We start from the raw sequence: 22,196 nt of genomic DNA on the forward strand, positions 1-22,196 counted from the left end.
TCTTTCCGGCGACAGTACCCCTACCGTCCTCTCCACACCACACGGTTCGCCGGATATGGTGGACGTGGTTCCGAGCAACAGGCATAGTAGCCTTTTTTCGGGCAGGGCCCAAGCAGGGCCATGTTCAAGATGCGGGGATGGTGTCCTACAGCAGCCCTACCCCCCAGACCTCGGGGGCAGAAGCAGAGACCATACCGCCGGTAACCACTAAGGTAAGTGAGCCTGCAATGGATCAGCTACGTTGGGGGGAGATTACAATTTTTCTTACATGAATGGCATTGGATAACATCTGACCCGTTTATACTGCACAGTATACAAGGTTTCCAAATTGAGTTCATTTCTGACTCGTCTCCACCCACAGCATACACCTAGCCACACTTTTGAGTCTTTGCTCAAGTAAGGGGTAATTGAGAGGTCGAGTCGTGAGCCTCACCAGTTTGTGTCCAACATATTTACTAGGCAAAAGAAGGATGGAGAATGTTGAATTATCCTTGATTTAACAAAGCTTAACACTTTTGTGCAGTATAAACACTTCAAAATCAAAACTTTTGTCACTGCCAAACAACTGCTTTCCAAGGGATGATACATGGCAAGCATTGACAAAGATGCTTACTATTCAGTGGCCATTCATGATGATCACAGGAGATATTTGAAGTTTAACTGGATGGAGCAGTAGTGGTAGTTTAAAGCATTGCCTAAGGATTTAACCTCAGCTTCCATACTATTCACTAAATTGCTAAAACCAGTCCTGGGGCTACTCAGGGCACAGAATCATATAGTCATGGCATATTTGGACGACATCTTAGTCATTGGGAGGACTTTGGAATTAGCTGAATTATCTGTGTCAGCTACAAAACTCATTTTTGAGAAACTGGGGTTCTTAATCCATCCAGTTAAGTCTAAATTGGTACCATCTACGATAATTGACTATTTGGGATTCACCATTAACTCAGTACACATGTCAGTGACTCTGCCTCGGGCAAGCAATTAGAGTTAATTGAAGCCTGCAGGAAACTCATTGTTAATAATCAACCTTCTATTAGACATGTGGCTAGTATAATTGGAAAATTAGTGGCTGCTTTCCCAGCTGCTCAGTTCGGGCCTTTGCACTACCAAAACTTACAGCGTGCAAAGGAACAGGCACTCAAGCTTCATAGAGCCATGCAATTGCCAGCTGAAGCCCTGGCTGAGTTACAATGGTGGGATACCAATATTCAGTATTGTTCTAGTACTATTTTAGTCGATACACCATCAGTTATCCTGCAGACTGATACCAGTGCACTAGGTTGGGGTGCTACCGACACCATCTCAAGCTGCGGTGGCAGATGGGATCTGCAGGAATCATCGATGCTTCAGTCACACGGTATTAACTACTTGGAGTTGTTGGGAGCACTCTATGGGTTAAAGGCTTTTTGTACCAACATGCATCATGTACATGTCCAACTTCAGATTGACAACACTACAGCAGTAGCGTACATTAATCACATGGGTGGAAGTAAGTCTGTATCCTGTTATAAATTGTCTAATCTCATCTGGCTCTGGTGTATTGTGAGAAACATCTGGGTTTCAGCTATCTACTTACCAGGTAGATATAACACGGTGGCAGACACCAGGTCACGAGAGTTCAATGACAACAAAGAATGGATGTTGAATCACGAAGTGTTTAATGACATTGTCCTTTGTTATGGTGTACCGGACATTGATCTATTTGCATCCAGGCTTAATCATCAGTTACCAATTGATGTGTCATGGTTCTCGCTACACTGGGGTGGAAATGTTTTGTATGTTTTTCCCCCATTCTGCCTCATTAGTCGATGTTTGGCCAAAATCAAGCAAGACTGCGCCTCTGGCATATTGGTAGTAACAGACTGGCCTACTCAGCATTGGTTCCCACTGGTTCTAGCTTTAATTACACAGCCTTTTATGGCAGTGCCCAAGAGCAGAAATCTGCTGGTACACCTGGTGACAGGGGAAAGCCACCCTCTTCTTGACCGTATCAATTTATTGGTTTGCAGATTCTGAGGAGACCGTTCCTGGGGCTCGGGCTTTCAGATCGTACGATAGATGTCATCACTGCGGCCTGGAGGAAGAGCACCCAGAAACAGTACATCACTCACATAAGCAAATGGCAGATGCACTGGTCCCGCTCTAATATTTCATATGACACGGCTTCTATCACGGATGTGTTGTAGTTTCTTTCGTCACTTTTCTATGATCACAAGCTCAGTTACAGTGCCATTAACAGTGGCAGGAGCGCTTTGTCATCTTATGTATGGCCGGGGTCAGGGAACCACGCGGTAGGATCTCACCCTTTAAGAACAAAGTTTATGAAGGGCATTTTTAACTCCACTCCCCCTAGGCCCAGGTATTCACAACTATGGGATGTGAGCGTGGTTCTCACGCTGCTCCATCAGTGGGCACCAGCTTCATCTCTGTCTCTGCACCATCTTACACTTAAAGCAGTCATGCTCGTGGCGCTGGCGTCAGCACAACGGGTCCAGACATTAGATAAACTCAGACTGGACAGTGTGGGTACATCTTGTAATAACATCACCTTTTCTGTTCATAACCTCATTAAGCAGAGCAGGCCAGGGATGTTGGGGCTCAAATTAAATTTTATGGCATACCCCTCAGACCCATGATTGTGTGTGGTGTCACACACACTTCAATACATAAAGGTCACTAAGAGCCTGAGAGACTCCGAACTCTCCTTCTTTGTTAGTTATACCAAACCCCACAAAACGGTTACGGTGCAGACCATCTCTGGATGGATTAAACAGGTTCTGGCGTGTGCTGGAGTTGACACTGACACTTTTAAACCTCATTCCACGAGGGCTGCATTGACATCAGCAGCAAGGGATATGGACGTCCTTCTCGACCACATTCTAGCGTTTGCGGGATGGTCTAATGAGCGGACGTACCAAAGGTTTTATAACAAGCCTATCGCCAGATTCTGATTCTGTTTTAAGTTCTGTTTCACAGTTTCCCCCTGGGTGAGAGGGGTTACTGTTATTTTTCAGTGTTTTTAAAGCATCAGTAATGTTTAACCATGTCATGTTTGAATGCATTATTTTTTTCTCACACATCCTGGTCAATTGATGCAGTTGTGACGTGTGGACTCGTTCCTCGGCATGAAATCACAGAACATCAAAATCTTCACGTAGTCACTCACGTGGCTCCGAAGAAAAATAGTAAGATTAAACGAGAGCTTATCGGTTTTACGTTTGATCTTTATTTTATGAGGAGTTACGATGAGCGATTACGTGCCCTCCGCTCCCGACCCTCGTAACATAAAGATCTTTCTATAAGTTCTAGTCAACTCTAATCTTACTATTTTAGTTCAACAACTCTTCTCTGTGATTTCACACCGCTGCTTTGAAGATTAACGCGCATGCGTGGTGACGGCCTTCTTCACGTAATCGCTCATCGTAACTCCTCATAAAATAAAGATCAAACTTCAAACTGGTAAGTTCTCGTTTAATCTTACTATTCTATTGCAGTTTCTCTCACCATTGCTATTTACTCCAGTCCCACCCTCTTACACAGTAGTTACAATCAATTTTGCAATTTATAGATTACTACTTCACACCTGTAACCAACAATCATTGAAACCATTTGTTGTTAACTGCCCTGTCATAGTTAATTGATGCCTGTAGAATACAGTAAGTAAATCACAATCAATTAGTACAAATAAAATAAGTGACAGTCAGAGCATTAACTCATTCAATTCATCCACTCTGCTAAAATGCAACTCTCTCCTGGCATAACGATTCCTAATCTTACTGTTGGATGTTTCAGTCAGGAATCAATTATGAAGGATTACATTGCCCGAGTGCACTGCGTTCCGATGTGATTCAATGTCTACTTACTGTATATTCTGATGATCTTGTGAAAACATTAACGTTTCTTCACCTAGTAAAGTTTGTGAAAATATGAAGTAACTTTTGACTGCATTTTGCTGATAGCTCCCCCAGCACGAACCATTTGCTGAAATGCTGCCAGCGTTGCATAAGGTTTATTTTAGTGATGATTAAGTTGATCTTATTTTCTATTATGTTATATACACACACGTACACAGAGATCCCATAATGCAGAATGCCCTGCAGAATGTTGTGGAACAGAGAGTTCGAGGAGTACTGGAAGCTTGGTTCCTTGAAAGTGGCGATGAATGTGGACTGCCGGTGAAGAAGGAGTATGTCATAATTGTCTTCATCGGGAAGGGTAGTGAGTACAAAAGTTAGCTCATCATGACATAGATCAGGGGCCTCCAAACTTTTCAGCATGAGGGCCACATTATATATTTGGCACATTTTTGCGGGCCGTAGGAAAAAATAAAGAAATGTCAGTTTTATAGATTTAATGAATACAAAAAAGAACGTAAGTAAAACAAATGGAAAAAATTCAAAAAAAAACTTGTAGCCATCAATCAAGGTTAACCAACAAAATCGTGAAGTTTTAATGGGAAGAATGGAACTGCTTTTTTGATTTCAAAATTTAATTGCACTGAGGATCCAATTTTGAGGAGCCAATTATGAGGATGGGCTTCAAATGCTCAAGTGAATAATTCATTAAGAATTTTACTTCGGAGTCACGTGAGTGACTATGTGAAGAACCCCGCCAGGACGCATGCGTGACATATTGCTACACGCATTGCAACGAATCACAGCAGGGGGAACGTCGTTAGCGGCAGAATTTAAAAGCCGGGAACAGCAGGTAAGGAGACTGTGTTTTTTCCACTTACCATTATCACAGATGGAGGCATGGACAGATCCAAGAAAAACAAGAAGGCTGCGAAAAAGCTGGCGGGGGAGAACTGCGGAGTTGCGGGCAACCAGCAGCGGCCAACGGCACACCAATCTCCCGTAATGGGAACAGCTGTGCCCGACTTCGCCCCCGCACCGGCCAAATCAACACCACGGCCGGGCGGTAAAGCAAAGCAAAAAACTGACAGAGTCGTTGACTCCGATGAGTCCGACTTTGAACAGCCGCGAGCGGCCAGTGCCCGTGAGCATTGGGGCCGGTTGGAGCGGCTTGAGGAGCAGCTGCGAGCGGCCAGTGCTCGAGAGCCATTGGAGCCGGTTGGAGCGGCTTGAGGAACAGAGCATGCGAGCGGCCAGTGCCCGAGAGCATTGAGCCGGTTGGAGCGGCTGATGGAGCAAATGCTCCAAAGTGGCAGGCTCCGGGAGATGGAGACTAGTCACAGTGGGCAGCTAGTAAGTCCTACAGCAGTACCTCTTGTAGGGCTGCACAGTGCTTCTCCCTCATCAGAGGGGAGTACGGGGGGTCAATTCTGGGCTGACCCTGAAGAGGGGTGTGCAGAACATACTCCTAGTGTGCATGGGGTGCAAGAAAACAAAAACCTATTGGATATGGTGTCCCAGTTCATTCAACCTGACCAAACTGGCCAAAACCTGGAACCTAAAATAGCTGCAAGTATCGACTACATGTCATTCAATCAGCTACAAGGACAGGCATTATTGGACACCACAGCAAGACACTTACCACCAGGGAACTGCAAATCACTGAATGTTCCCAGTGTCAACCAGTGTATTTGGAAACATGTAGGAGGATCAATCAGAGCCAGGGACTTGAAACTACAAAAAGTTCTGAAAGTCCTAACAGCGGGAATTACGGCTTTCGCTCGCACAATAAATGAAAAAGACATGACACAAGATCAGCAGGATGCACTGGCTTTATTTTGCAACTCCCAATACGAGTTAAATAGTATTAGGAAGAGTGCCATCCAACCGGCTTTAGACCCCAAATTTGCAGGCCTGTGCAAACCCGGAACCTCCAAACCACCAATATTACTATTTGGAGGTGACTTATCCAAACAGGTAAAAGAACTTGACGAAGAAGCTAAAACCCTGGGGCTCATTAAAGCAACGTCTAAAAACTATTTCGGCCAGAAACAGCACCCCTACGCACCCACCAGTCGGGTAAGACAAACTGGTGAAAGCTCGAAGGCCAGGTACACTCAACATCGGTCTTTTTTAGGCCATGGCCCAGACCGGCCTTCCTGGAAAATGCGCAAACCCCCGTAGGAATAACTCAGTGGGTGAGGCAGACTCTGTGGAGGGCAGGACAGGTGATGAGAGAGGGATATGGGTGAAACCAAAGGGTTGGAGGGCAGGGGAATGATGGGGATGACAGGGAAATGAGGGGCAGGATCATCTCACCTTTATTCCCCCCTTTTGCCTCTACCCTGTCCTCTTTCATTTATATTTACATGGCTTTACTATATCACTCCTCCTATTTCCTTATCTGACATCACTCCCGAAGAGTCCACCAGGGAGTTGGGTCTGCGCCGACCAGCGATCGCCCAGAGAGCCGAGCTGGAGCCAGTGCCTCACCCACGCGCCGGCTGCATGCTCGGGCCGACATCTCCGGCCGCCCCGGACAGGGACAGGGCACCCGGGAGGGGATGGGGACGGGGATGGCCCAGCAGCAACTCAACAGCGCCCGCAGCGCCCACAGCGCCGGGGACCCGGGCCCAACCCCAACCACGGGCTGCATGCAGCAGCATGATCTCGCTCACTCACCATATGAAACGAAGGTCTGATAACAGCAGATCCGCTCCCGACAATGTTTATGGCGGGTGCCCGATGACCTGGGCATGCTCAGTCGGAATACCAAACTTACTTACAGCCCGCTGCACGGAATGTGTTAAGAGCTTGCTGCGGGCCGGATAAAATCTCGTGGCGGGCCGGATGTGGCCCGCGGGCCATAGTTCGGAGACCCCTGATATAGATGAACAAAGTGGGACCACTCCTGGAGTATTGTATTTAATTCTGGTCATCCAACTATAGGAAGGATGTCACAGGGTGCAGAAGAGATTCATCAGGATGTTAACGGATCTTATGGATAAGTTGTGAAATGAAGCTAAACAGGCTGGAACCTTTTTCTATTGAGAGGTGACTGAGGGGTGACTTTATTGAAGTGTGCAAAATCATGAGGAGCATAGATTCTAAAACTGGAGAGTTTTTGATTAAGGTGAGAGTGCACTGATTTATGACGGGGTATCAGGAGCAGTTTTTCACTCAGAAGGAAGTTTGCATCTGGAAGGAACTGCCAAAGGAAACTAGAGACGCATAACTAATTACAACTTTCAAAAATATATTTGGAAAGATACATGGATAGATAGGGTTTCGAGGGATACGAGCCATTTACAGGCATTTTCATTATTTACAATTATCCTCACTGTAAAAATATACCAAATACACCATCCTTTGCTTTATAAGACAAAACTGAGTGCATGAAACACATTAATAACAATTCTAGTTAACTATCTCTTTGAACAGTTAAATTGTTACAGGTTGGTTTTTAAACAATCAATTTTAAATGTCTGGATTGTTATGTCCTCAGAGAAAATATAAAAATCTCCATACCTGCGCCGACATAAATACATAATAATTTTATTTTTCTTTGCTTATAGTATTAAAAATCGACAATAATCTCAGGTGTTGTAAATTGTTTACAAAGCTGGGTAAAAATGGCCTTCTGGTTCATGGCCAAAGACAATTCTGAAGTGTTATTATTGTTAGCCTCATCTGCTTGGTGAGATCACTGTTGCTGACGGAAGAGTGGAAATCCCCAATAGTTAATATCTGACCTTACGCACCAGGAAAGGGCAAATCCACATCACGGAAAGGGTAAATGCACATCATACCATTAATTTTGAAATCATACTTTGAATTTTGCACGCAGCTATAAACTGGCACTATTGACTGCCAGGAAAGCTTTGTATTTTCTCCAAGGCTCGAGAGCCCCTTTCACAACTTCGGAAAGGTGCTCTCAAGCTGCCAATTTTCAGTTCAAACGGGAACATTGGCAAGCAGCAGAGGTAAAGTTATCTGCTATGCTGAGCTATCGATCACGTTGGCGAAATTGGGGCGGCAGGGCATTGCAGCAGTAGAGTTGCTGCCTTAAGGGTCTGTCCTACTTACGCGACCAAATTCACGACCAGCGGACTTGGTGGGCCGAAGGGGTTTTTCCGCACTGTATCTCCAAATGAAACTAAACTCAACTAAATCCCCAAACTTCAAAACAGAAAACTCAATTTTTGTTTACCATTTTAAACATTTTACTGAGCACATAATTTGAGTCAATGTACTTTGTAAGCTAGCTGTGATGGTGTGATTTATACACCAATCCTACAAATAGTAACCAAGAAGATAATTTGTAGAAATATTTCATTTGAATGTTCTGTCTTGTTTTGGTATTAAAATGAAAGAATTGGCTAGGGTTAGTGTTTAATATAATGGATAAGATACATTCCTTAACTTTTTGCATCTTTATCCATTGTCTTTGCCCTTAATTTCGTACTCCATGCAACCTATGTCATGCGGTCAGATATAGCATGATTAATTAACACAGTCTACATAGCTATGTCATCAGAACACATATTTCATACCGACCAAATTATTGAATTGAGATAAACACCAAATGCTGGAGTAACTCAGCAGGCAGGCAGCATCCTTGGAGAGAAGGAATGGGTGATGTTTTGGGTCTAGACCCTTCTTCAGACTCAATCACCCATTCCTACACCCTTTCTCTCCAGAGATGCTGCCTGTTCCACTGAGTTACTCCAGCATTTTGTGTCTATCTTTGGTTTAAACTAGCATCTGCAGTTCCTTCCTACACAAATGAATGAAAGATATGCAAAATGAGAACTTGGCTCGGGAAAGTTTCTACAACATCATTTGCTGGATGCAGCTTGTTTTTTTGCACCAGATTTCATCATCAGCAACTCTCTGTGTCTGCACTTTCAAAAGTTGATAGGGGGAGGCTGGTAAGTGGGAGGCTTTTAAACATGAAATCTTGGATGCTGGAAGATATTGATGTTCTGGTCAAGAAAACATTGGAGGCATATGTCAGGTATGAGCAGCAGGGATCAAGTGAATTCCTTGAGGTGTATAAGGAGTGTGGAGTATACTGATGAGGGAAATTTGGGCAAATGGAGAATATGAGATAGCTTTGTTCAATAAGGTAAAGGGGAATGTAAAGAGCTTTTACAATTATATTAAGGGCAAAAGAGTAACTATGAAGAGAGTAAGGTCCTTTAAAGATAATGGTTCAATGGTTGAACACGTGTGGAACTGCACATTGTATTTCATTTTGCATATTTGCACATGCAGGCACCGCCATGTTTTGGTGCCATTTCCAAAGTCCAAAGTCCAATCCGCCCATTCGCTCGGTTTACTGGCGTGGATCCCAATCCAGGGAAGCCGCAGGCTCCTGCATGGCTTTCGGCTACTTTCAGGGATGAGAGGGTTGGCCTGTCACAAGCTGCTAAAGAAATTAGATCTTATCTTACTTTAACCAGGTAAGATCCCGAGGGGGCACCATAGGATAGATGTTGAGACATTATGGGAGAACCTTGAATGAATGAAGATAGTTATTAAATTAGAACCTGGCCATTTAAACTGCGTCGGAGCTCACTGAGAGCGGTGAATTTCTGGAACTCTCGACTTCAGAGGGTTGTGGACGCAAGATGACTGGGGTATTGCAAAGAAGTAAATATATTTTAGAAAGATCAGGGAATTGTAAGCAAAGGGGCTTTGGCACAGGAGAGGAAATAAAGTTTGGGGCAGAACAGCTATGGTCATAATTAATTACTGGGTCAGTCTTTAGTTGATCTACAAATTTAGGCTGTGCACGCCATACGCAAGAAGAAGATGAAGATGAAGTGAGGTCAGTCTTTTGAGGCAAAGTGGCCAATTCTGGCTCCTATTTTATTGCCTATCTCTTATGTTCTTATGAATATTGTATCAAGCAATGGGTATCACTGGTTATGGGGAGAAGGCAGGAGAATGGGGATTTCTTCTTTCATGTCCATCTTCCATATTTGAAATGTTGACATCGCTGTCATTGTCTGTCCTGAGAAGAGCGCAAAAGCTTCCGGGCGACAATCAGTGGGAGCCATCACTTGTTGCAGTAGATGATGGTGGTAGCAGAATTAGCTTAGGATACTTCCAGTTTCCAGCCCCGCGACGTGGACGCTTCTGCTATGGAGCCAGGAAAATGGGGTTAGGAGGGGGTGATAGATCAGCCATAATTGAATGTCGGAGTAGACTTGATGAGCCAAATGGCCTAATGGCCGAATTCTGCTCCTATCACCTATGACCTTATAAGCATGCAGATCTGTCAGCAATCTCTGGTTGCTCCACCCGGCAATGAGATGGGAACATTCCAACATTCTCGTCAAGTACTCTCTGCTGTTCCGAAGGATAGCTGCATTGCAACATTTTCTAACATAGCCAAGAGAATCAGTGAACTGGCAATACTACATATTTGCATTTATAAACTTTCGTCTCATGAGTGCAGTTCTGAAGAAGGAATCTCCAGGAATTGTAAGAAAATTGGGAAAGTTTGTAAAATAGCCAACCTAAGGGTCTTACAAGGTCTAATTTAATAACTTTGCCTATTAATTCGAGGTTCTCCCATAATGTCTTAACACCTATCCTATTGTGCCACCTCTGGATCTTACATGTTTAAAATAATATCAATATGATGAAATCAGGGGATGGCTGCCTAGCAACGACAGAGACTCAGGTTCGATCCTGGCTGCAGGTGTTTGTCTGTCAGGAGGTTGTACGTTCTTCCTGAGACCTGCGTGTGTTTTCTCTGGGAAATACAGGTTTGTAGGTTAATTGGCTTGATATAAATGTAAAAATTGTCTCTAGTGTAGGATAGTGTTAATGTGCGGGGATCGCTGGTCGGTGGGCCGAAGGGCCTGTTTCCGCGGTATCTCTAAAACTAAGCTAAACTAAAACTAGTTTCTTTAGCTGCTTGTGAAAGGACAACACTCTCATCCCAGGAAGTAACCAAGCAAATTTCTTTTGGACATTGAAAATATTCACATGATTATGGGAGATTAGGTCAATTTAGTAAGGATAATCTAAAGGTCATGTTGGAAGAGGAAATAATCAGTTTAAGGAAGTGTTTGCAATCCAAGGCATAGCTGGCTGGAACAAAGGTAAACACAGTGTGTCTGTAATTCTGAGGATCATGGTATCTGAAGTTCCTGGTGTGGGATATCACTGTCTTTAGTTTTGAGAAGGTATTGGGAAAGCATCTGCGAACAAGGAATGACACAAAGTACTAGTGTTACACAGTGGGTCAGGCAGCATTTCTGGAGGACATGGACAGACAACATTTCAGGTCGGGGCAGATCTTCAGACTGATTGTAGTAGGTGGGAGAAAGCTGAAATGTGAAGCCAGAGGAAGGTATATAGGTGGAATGGAAAAGGGGAAAGGGGACGGGATAATGGGAGAAATGGGCCTTCATCCAGGTGTGGTGTAGAGAAGAGATGGGAGGAAAAAGGGGGGGGGGGGGGAGGGGGTAAAAGGGAGGGGTCTTTGTAGGTTATTGCCTAAAGTCGCAGATTTTAATGTTCAAACCATTGGGTTGTAAGCTACTCAAGCAGAAAATAAAGTGCTATTCCTCCAGATTGTGTGTAAATGATTAGCAACCGGGAGATCCAGGAGGCCATGGCGTGTTCAGCAATATGGTCGCCTTCCTATGCTTGTTCACATGGATGTACAGGAGGCCTCATCGGCTCTTCTCTTCTCAGGCCTCTTCTCTCCTTATCTCTGTCCTTAAAGCAGCATGGAAGGTGGCCTCACACTGTAGGAAAAGCCTGCTTAGGGAATCTCTCAGACACATTTAGCCTAACGTTTATGGATAAAAATACCAAAAGTGGCATTCGGAGGTTCATATGTTGATAAATGATTGGAGCAGAGGTAGGCCATTCAGCCCATCAAGTCTACCCCTCTATTCAATCACGGCTGATCTATCTCTCACTCTCAACCCCATTCTCCTGTCTTCTCCCCTTAAGCTCTGACACCCGTACTAATCAAGAATCTAGCTATGTTTAGTTTAGTTTTGTTTAAAGATATAGCGTGGAAACAGGCCCTTCGGCTCACCAAGTCGGTGCCGACCAGCGATCCCCGCACATTAACACAAGCCTACACACACTAGGGACAATTTCCACTTATAGCAAATATACAAACCCATGCCAATTAACCTACAAACCTGCACGCCTTTGGAGTGTGGGAGGAAACCGAAGATCTCGGAGAAAACCCACACGGTCAGGGAGAGAACGTACAAACTCCATACAGACAGCACCCATAGTCGGGATCGAACCCAGGTCTCTGGCGCTGCTGCGCCACCGTGCCGCCCCTGCGCCACCATTCCTGCTTTAAAAATATCCATTGATTTGGCCTCCACAGCCTTCTGTGGTAATGGATCCCACAAATTCACCACCTTCTGACTACAGAAATTCCTCCTCATCTCCTTCCTAAAGGAACGTCCTTTAATTCTGAGGCTCTGACTTCTGGTCCTAGACTCTCCCACTAGTGGAAACATCCTCCTGCTCCACATCCACATCCACATCCAAGCCTTTCACTATTCGGTAAGTTTGAGGTTTTGAGGTTTTGAGGTGTGGAGGTGTGGAGGTTATAGAATGTGTAGTCTCTGATGTATAGAGGTCACAGAAACAGGTCACAGATGCTACAATACACTTGCCAGGCAAACCTATTCCTAAGGGTGTTTCTTGGGTGGAACAGAGGAGATTATAAGCAATTGAGTCTATTGAACAATAGTTATCTCTAGTGACACTGACGATTGTTTGATGTTTTCAAAGAAACCTTGCCAAATTTTTGCATCACATTACACTTGTGATCTTGGAGTGCTGGTGGGGGGAATTAATATTCAAAGTCAGGGGTAGGGATTTAATAACATAGTTTTAGTTGTCCAGAGACTGCACTTATCCAAATCATGGGAGAACATTCAATGAATCATCACACTCACAATTGTGGATTATGGGAAGGCCTTGAGGAGTTAGAAGATGAGTCACTAGCTATTAAACTAATTACTATCTGCCTTGCCCTTTTAATCATTGCCTTTGTGTGCCTGCTTTGATCAAATTTCTGGTCAATGGTGGTGGCAACGATGTTGGTGGGGTTTATTTATGATTAATTACACTGAATATCAATGGGAGGAAGGATTCTTTCTTGATGTTACTTGCCATTGCCTAGTATTTATGTGCTGAGAACATTGTTTGCCGCTTGTCGGCCTGAATCACGGAGTTGACAAATTGCAGCAGCAAAAAGACAGAAAATTGAAATTGAATTCAAACATCACAACTTTTGATCTTGAGGTGGTAGAAAGACATTTGATGCAGCAGTCCGAAGGTAGTTGTGCCTGGGAAACTACTCGAGGGACTCTTGCAGTAAGGTCCCAGGGCCCGGAATGGTACAGTTTCGCCTTTTTGGGGTGTTAGGGTTAGGGTTTTGGGGTGTCAGGGTCAGGGTTAGGGTCAGGGTTAGGGTTAGGGTTCTGATGAGTACAGATATTATAAACGGAGGCGCCGAAGCAGTGGCGCCGAAAAGTACCCGACCCCCCAGGGCCAGGATAATTGATTCCCAACAGCCACATTCATTTTCCTTTATGTGAAGTCTAACTGCAGCTAACTTTACTCGGGCTCATTGATGTGCTGCTGCAGTAGATCAGGAGAAGTAAGCTCATGTACTTATGTTTTCTCATGTCCCCTTATGACGTAGATGGAGGCCATTCAGCCTGTCGAATCTCTGCCAACTTTCAGAACAAAGGTATTCCCACTTAGTTCCCTCAAACCTATCCTCTCTCACATTCTGATTAATACCCCTCGATTCACCTCCAACTAACCAGCCCAGGTGAACCAATTAACCGATTAACCAGCATATCCTTGGGGTATGGGTTGAAAATAGAGCATTTGAGGCAAACCTCTGTGATCACTGGGAGAACGTGCAAACTCCACACAGACAATCCTGGAGGCTACGATCTAATTCAAGTCAAAATAAATTTGAGACACAGCACTACATACAGTAGGGCTACATCACCCCATCTCTCTGACTGCTCACGACTCCAAGGAACCAAATAAAAGTTTTGAGAAAGTGCCACCTGAAATGAACATGTGGTGTCACTATTTTGTGGAATTGGCTAGACTTTTCCCTGTAGACATTTTTGTCTTTCTGGAGAAAAAAGTTAAAATAAACCAAATTTCCAATAGCAGTTTATCGTTTCCAGTTTATATTCCTTTATTGAAATGTTAATTACAATTACAATTACAATTACTTTTTCAGAAGAATAATCATATTGAAATTAAAGTTCATGCCGTCCATTTTACACCCGTGACCATCATTCTTGTAGGGACAATTTTTTATTTAATTCAGAATATGAATTAGAATCAGATATATTTTTATGATATCACCCATATTCACTTACTGATACAATAACAATAGACCTCAATCAACAAGAGCTGGCAAATATTACAAATAACAACAAAAACATTGTTGATCTGAAGGAAGAAATCAATACAGAGTTACTGAAGGATAGATCCCTGAGAAACTTCGAACACCTGGCAAACAGTAACACCAGCATTACGATGCATGATTATTAATGGGTAACCTGGGACTGAGGGGGCAAGAACTATTACTGTGATTCCAAAAGAGTAAAATGCAGGAACTGTTATGGGAGTGAGGTGGCACAAATAGAGAGGGATTAGGGCTATTAAAGAGGCAGAGAGAGAGGTAGGAGCTTTTACAGATACAGGGAGATGCACAGAATATGCCAATGGAAAACTCAGAGGTTACAGAGAGTGAGGGGCAGAAATTGTTCAGGGGTCCAGAGAGAGGTTGGGAACTATTATAGACAATAGACAATAGGTGCAGGAGTAGGCCATTCAGCTCTTCGTGCTAGCACCGCCATTTAATGTGATCATGGCTGATCATCCCCAATCAGTATCCCGTTCTTTCCTTCTCCCCATATCCCCTGACTCCGCTATTTTTAAGAGCCCTATTTAGCTCTCTCTTGAAAGCTTCCAGAGAACCTGCCTCCACCACCCTCTGAGGCAGAGAATTCCACAGACTCAAAACCCTCTATGAGAAAAAGTGGTTCCTCGTCTCTGTTCTTATTTGGAGGTCTAGAGTGGGGAAGGAGAAGGCAGTGAGCACTAGGAACTGAAAGTTGCGGGGTATAGAGAATGATGGGCAGAAAGTATTTCTGGGGAACAGAGAGGTAAAGGTTCAAAGATTCAAAGGTCAGTTTATTGTCACGTGTGCCAATTAAGGTACAGTGAAACACAAATTGCCTCGAGGTAGGAGCTGGAAGTGAAGGTTGGGGCTACAGACAGAAGAGAACATAAACCAAATATCCAATAACAGTTGCATTTGAGATCAGACCTGTAAATTAATCAATGTATCAGTGGCACAGCACACGTGCCAGCTTTGTTTTGATAATATTCAATTAGTGGCATTAGTGGCTCCAGGTAACCCAGTTCAAAAATAAACCAAAAAAATATTATTTTGACATTTGACTGGTAAAAGTCATAATATTTGTCTGGGAATAAAGGAAAGTTATTAAACTGTAAAGAGTAAATGCCCCTGAAAATAACAGGAATTTACAACGCCTCTTAATGTCGGGTCAACTTCTATCCAAACATTATCATTCACAGCTAGTTGAAGGATGGCACCTCCTGATAAATTATTTATAGAAGATCTATCAAAGTCCTTTGAAGCAATCACTGTAATCCCATTTTTTTTAAGAAACACAGCTACTTGGTTCCTCGATGCACAATAATATGAAAATTGATACACCCCAGATATCTGACAAGTAAACTTTCCTGTTTGACAACTGAAATGACTCTGGCCATTGTAGATCTCACTTGCACATTGAGTCGGCCTATTTGGTTTCAAACTATTTGTTGTAAAATTCACAGAAAAGGCAGACTTTTGAACTTGTTGCATCGATCCTGAAGGTCCCACTGTCCCAGGTTCACCTTTCTCTCCTTTCGGACCTGTAGCTTCACTCCACAATGGCTCTGCATCAACTGCAAGAATGGATCACCATATTTATCCACACTTAAGATTTAAGACTCATTTAACAGTGTTAGAATCTTTACAGCATAACAATGCAAAGAAACCTGGGAGGTTTTAACCAAAGATCTTAGAGCAGAGCAAGATAGGCCACTGCTGCAAAATCCAATGGACTGACGTATAGTACGCAATGGAGCGTTTAAGATCTTTGGTTTTAACACAACAAGAATTTGGTGACTGAGACCAAACTGGTTGTCAAACCATCTCAATCTTGATGATTTGAGAGATGAGCTTTTTATACCTTGGGCCACTCCTGGATGATCTAGCTTACTTTCCAGGCCCAAAACAGCTGAGATGCAGAAGTCAGAGAAATGTGCTGAATGAAATGCTGGATTACAGGAAATCTTTAGTTCAGTTTAGTTTAGAGATACCATGTGGAAACAGGGCCTTCGACCCACTGAGTCCACGCCGACCCATATACTAATTCTATGCCATCCCGGTTTGGCATCATATGCACTAGGAGCGATTTACAGAAGCCAATTAACCGCCAAATCTGCACATCTTTGGAATGTGGAAGGAAGCACCTGGAGAAAACCTATGCAGTCATAGGGAAAACATATGCACTCTGCACAGACAGCACCGTTAGTTAGGTATCAAACCCGGGTCTCTGGCGCTGTGAGTTCTACCGCTGTGCCACTGGGCTGCCCATGCGCCAGCTGAACTTGCTGACCAAGAATGGATTTAGCTGGCACTGGTTCTACAGTCATTCCAGTCATTCTAGTTTTTAGCTGAGGACGTGGTGTTTGAGGCAGGGACGATAAATATTCTTGGAGTTCCAGTTAACTAGTGAATATTGTGCCCTAAAATAATGTGCAGGAGAAAAACAAATGGAAATCGTTGCTTCTGGAAATAATGAGGTAAAAATACAATTTAATGAGAGTTTATGTCTTGAGTGTTTGGTATGTACAAAAAACTGGAGATTGGGTTTAACTGGAACGTCACACTATGAAATATGACATAGGATTTACAGTTCAGAGACAGTTCCAAGAGGTGTTTAAGGGAAAGAACAATAAGCACATGGATGTTGCACAATGTGGGTGATAATTTGATAAAGTGCATTCATCACTTTGTTAAGTTAAATAAAATAAGCATTTGTCAGGTGAACTGAGATTGGTACATAGATGGTGAAGATAGAGATTAATATACATGTATTTATATTCAACAGTCTTTCATTCAATTTCCACTAATTTAACTCATGAGAGATTAGATTCTAGACGTACCTATACAGCTGGGAGGTGCAGTTTTCCACTGTCCGTTGCTTAGACATGTTAACGTATCCCCTCCCGCAAGCACAAATCCAGATGCACATGTGTACCTGACCGACGATTGACAGATCGAGAAATGGGCATGAGCCACAACGGGGACCTTGCCGCACGGAGTCACTGTAAATCAAACGAGTAGTCACTGGTTAGAAGATTCTCGACCATGTGGTATTTGAAGTTTTGCTTGATCACAGCAAGATGCTCAGACTACTAAGCGCAGGTGAATGGCAAAGCGAATCCATGAATTACCGAATAGCAAAAGACCTGGATTGAGTGGATGTGGGGAGTATGCTTCCCCTCGTGGGACCAGAGGTCATAGCCTCAGAATTGAAGGACATTCCTTTAGAAAGAAGAAGAGGAGGAATCTCTTTAGAGGGTGGTGAATCTGTGGAATTCATTGCCACCTGAACACCTTTTAGCGGTTACATTTTCGAGATGATTCATCCTATTCTTGAAGCGTAGCAAGACTCTGTTGCAAGCTACCTCAACATTTGTCCCTAGCTGAGAAATGGTGCATATCACCATTAGTACCTCCTTTAGCTATTTTTAGAAAGCTAAATGTCATGGGATGCAATGATGCCCCTTCGGCCCATGGGGTTGACGACAGCTCTCAGACTGTGCTCCTTAGTCCCATTCCCTGGTTCATTTCCTTGTAATCATTTAAAATCTCTCAAAGGAACTAATGAAAACTATGATACCCAGATGCAATACATGAACCTGCAATGCTCGTTCATGCAACCAACATGAATGGCCTGTGTTTTGGACATACTAGTGTTCAACTTTGGCTTGATCACAAAGCTAAAGAGAACTGATGTTGGAATTCTGAACTTTAAAACAAATCTGAAAGTATATGGCAAGTCAACTAGGATATGTGGAGTGAAACAAAGTGAATAATTCAGGTTGGCGACCTTTCATCAGAACCTTTGTCCAAGAAAGAATTGCAGATGCTGGAAAAATCAAAGGTAGACAAAAATGCTGGAGAAACTCAGCGGGTGAGGCAGCATCTATGGAGCGAAGGAATAGGTGATGTTTTGGGTCAGATTCAGATTCAGATTCAGATTCAACTTTAATTGTCATTGTCAGTGTACAGTACAGAGACAACTAAATGCATTTAGCATCTCCCTGGAAGAGTGGGGTTGACCCTTCATCAGACTGATGTGTGGGTTGGGGGGGGGGGGGGGCATGAAGAAGAAAGGAAGAGGTGAAGACAGTGGGCTGTGGGAGAGCTGGGAATGGGAGGGGAAGGAGGTGACACCTACTAGGTGTCAACTGCTCTACATCGGTGAGACCAAGTGCAGGCTTGGCGATCACTTTGCCCAATGCCTCCGCACAGTTTGCAACCTGATCTCCCGGTGGCTTAGCACTTCAACTCCCCCGCCCATTCTGAATCTGACCTTTCTGTCCTGGCCCTCCTCCATGGCCAGAGTGAGTCCCACCGCAAATTGGAGGAGCAGCACCTCATATTTTGCTTGGGTAGTTTAAAGCCCAGTGGTATGAACATTGGCTTCTCCAATTTCAGGTTGTCCTTGCTTTCTCCCTCCTTCCCCTCCCCTTCCCAGCTTTCCCACAGCCCACTGTCTCTGCCTCTTCCTTTCTTCTTCCCGCCCCCCCCCCCACCCCCACATCAGTCTGAAGAAGGGTCTTGACCCGAAATGTCACATATTCCTTCGCTCCATAGATGCTGCCTCACCAGCTGAGTTTCTCCAGCATTTCTGTCTACTTTCATGAGAACCCTAATCTATTTGATTATAGAAGAGAGACAAGATGCTGGAAGAACTCAACTGGTCAAGCGGCATCTGCAGAGGCAAAGGAGGTAAGTTGCCATTTTGGGCCAAGACCTTGCATCAGGACAGAGAAGGAGCAGCAATGGTAACCAGTATATAGCAGTATGTAGAGGGCATATCCCTCTTACCCTTAGGCTCTGCTCTCTTGCTTTTGATTTTTCTACCCTGGGAGAAAGGGTTGGACTGAATTACCACCTACCAGCCTCTGTTCCCTCTGCTCCCCAAACCAAACCCCATCTGAATTCCATCTGCCCAATATGCCTTTCCATGGCCACTTATCAGGGCACAAATAACTTTATGAGTCAATTGGATTAACTTTTGGGATTGGGTGAAGATAGAAGTGAATAGTTGCATGAGAAGATGTATTGGTATTCTTAAGATAAAGCCTTAATTCATTGTTTGCAAAGGTTTTCCTTAACTCTCCCAGTCCTTGCATTGCTGTCCCTGAATGGCTAAAGCAAAGAGAGCAAATTTCAGCAGAAAATGAACATTTCTGAATCACAGCAATTCAGTATTCAGTCAACAGTTCAATCAAAGCTTCATGCCGTATACTTTTAAGGCAGTAGATTTAGATGGTTTTATACCCAAATGTACAGGAACTGTTGTTAATCTTAAGAAGGTTGTACCCTGCCCTCAGATACTGTACCTTGTGGATCCTCCCTCCAGGCACTCAGGTCTACCGCTGGTATCTCGGTGCAGTTTACAAATCCTTGTGGAAAGGACTGGAATCTAAAGGGATTCCGAGGAACAAGCTGTATGCCAGTGTTATCGCAGATGATCCTGGCCAGGGAGATTTCAGGCAGAGACTGGCGCTGACTAATGGTAAATTCTCCTCTATTTTCCCACCAGTGACTGAAGAACAAAGGAAAAATGACATTGTTAAATCTCTGATGTAAACAGATCAGATTGAACCAGTTGACTACAGAGGTTCCAGTATATCCAGATTCATTAAACCCAAGTGTAACAGTTGTATAAAGGTAAAAAGTCAGTGGGGTGGGATCATACAATTTTTATTAACCTATACCCAGAAGGAAGCCTTTCTGTCCATTGCATTTACTGTATGTCACTCAAAAATACTATTTACACATATGCCTCTTCTCTGCTCATGACTCAGGGCCTTGCAAGCTGCAACACTTTGTGTTTATCCCGTAATGTTTCAATTGTGATGAAGATTTCTGCTTCCACTGCTCTTTAAGGCAGATTATTTTTAAATTTCCACCTTTGAGTATACCTCACAGAATTTGCACAAAGATAAAATAAGAGATTTGGCCTTTCTGGAGATCTGTCTGGGACTGTATTCACTGTACAGAACTGGATAGCATTCTTCCTTTTTTTGTCTCACATCATTATCACTCCTGTCATTGGGAAAGACAGAGAGAGGAGGGAGGCTGGGGAGCGGGGAGCATGGGTGTTTGCAATGACTGAGTGATGGGTTCATAATGGATAGAGAGGTTGCCTCACAACTCCAGCAACTTTGGTTCAATTCCGACCTCTCTACGTGATATTGGCAAGTGCTTTCTGTGACCGAAGTTTCCCCCCTGAGTGATCAGATGTTTTCCCCACATTTCAAAGATATACTGATTGGTATTTTTTTTCAATGCTATAAGTTATCCTTTGTGTAGGTGGGCGACACGAGAAAAAAAGTGGAGTAGATGGCAGATGAGAGACAATCAAATGGAAGAAAGTAAATATGGGAATGGGATAGACAGGACTGGCTGGGTTTTGGCAGCCAAAATAAACTCAATGATGCCCTCAATGTTGTACAAATGAACATTTCATTGTCTAGTGATTTTATTTTCTCCAACTATCACCGATCGTTGCTGCATGAATTTGTGGTATGATTAGGTGGACCACACCACACTGGAAATTACATTAGAGCACTCTGTAAAACCAGTGGCCCAATACATATCTGGTTGTGAGGCTCCCACTTGAATAAAACAATAAAGTCCACAGAACTTGGTCTACTCGAAGAGTGCATGCAGCATTTGAGTGGAAATGGGTGGTAGTCTAGTATGATGATTTCAAGGTCACCGTTTTTGAGCTTCCTTGAGTGTTTGCGGAAGGGTTTGGCAGATATAACACATGGATTTGTCAATGAAGAGGAATGTGCCAATGAATTGGTCTTCTCAGTTTTTTGTACAATCATAAAAGAAAACAAATCTGAATATTCTCTTCCCAAACTTTCAAATCTTCTTCATCCAGGAATCATCACATCTTTGGTTGGCAGGTCACGTGTAATGAAATACAGGGGAAAGCTTTTGTCCACATGCTACCAATCAATCGATCCTGGCTTTGAAGAACTTTCAAAACCAGGATTGGACTGATAAGCCACCTGAGAGTTCATAAAAACAACAGAATGTAGACCATCATCCTCGACTTCGAGGAATAACCACCACTACGCCCCCAATCAATCAGATAATGGTATATATGAATACAGTCAAAATAGCACTAGGTAGAGCGAAGAGTAAGATAGGTGGATTGGCTGGATTGTTAAAAGCAGTTTGAGTTTGGGATTTTTTGGTGGCTTGTTTGTGAAGTGTAAAACAAATGTGTTGAGATACTTCGATCATGCTAATATCACAATTACCTGTCTCCATTTCTCAGTTTCGCAAATTGCTGTCCTAACAAGCAGATTAACAAAGGGCCGACCTTTGCACCTTCTACGTTGGGTTCAGAGATGGCCCCCACCCACAAGTCAATGTTATCCGCAGTTCCATAGAGTCTGAAGAATGTCCTTGCTAGGTTGACATTTTTGAGAACACGAGAAAGTTGGAGCGCGTTTCTTGGTTGTGAAAGTCCACAGAACTTGCGCCATGCATTGTAACCTGCAAAATTCAGTAAAAAGCTTGTCAGCTTATCTATGGCATTTGCATTTGAACAAAAACATTATCAGCACAAAAATATCTCGAGCTGGGAACCATTGGTTGGTGATCTGCTTCTGGGTCTGACAAAGTCTTTCTAAAGGAATCAAGCAGAATCTACTGCATCAATAGTGATGCTCCTTCTTTATTTTGTCTACTCTTAACTTGCAAAAAATGTGGTAGGAAATGAACACATTGTTTCACTGTCTGGAGGCTTTGCCCGAGCCTAATAACACATATTGCACAGCACAAACCATCCCAGCCCAACATGTTGACATCCCCTTGAAGTTTGAGAGTAAAAAGCAATCTTTTAAAAATTGCTTAATAGCAAGACAATGCCCTCGTTAAGCACATTGTCAGACATTTATTTT

General features: G+C 43.4%; 1 protein-coding gene across 1 annotated transcript in view; it reads right to left on the minus strand.

Moving 5' to 3' along the window:
• Positions 1 to 14,057: 14,057 nt before the first annotated feature.
• The window catches only part of LOC129710775 (eosinophil peroxidase-like), a 36,405-nt gene continuing 28,266 nt past the window's right edge, over positions 14,058 to 22,196 (minus strand). Inside the window, exons 12-15 of the mRNA XM_055658013.1 lie at positions 21,552 to 21,789; positions 19,611 to 19,816; positions 17,139 to 17,300; positions 14,058 to 15,872 (exon numbers count right to left, since the gene is read on the minus strand). Of these exons, the coding sequence (XP_055513988.1) occupies positions 15,403 to 15,872; positions 17,139 to 17,300; positions 19,611 to 19,816; positions 21,552 to 21,789 (1,076 nt within the window). The 3' untranslated portion in view covers positions 14,058 to 15,402. The remainder of the gene's footprint in view (positions 15,873 to 17,138; positions 17,301 to 19,610; positions 19,817 to 21,551; positions 21,790 to 22,196) is intronic.

Source organism: Leucoraja erinacea, chromosome 28 (assembly GCF_028641065.1).
Source record: "Leucoraja erinacea ecotype New England chromosome 28, Leri_hhj_1, whole genome shotgun sequence".
Taxonomy (NCBI): domain Eukaryota; kingdom Metazoa; phylum Chordata; class Chondrichthyes; order Rajiformes; family Rajidae; genus Leucoraja; species Leucoraja erinaceus.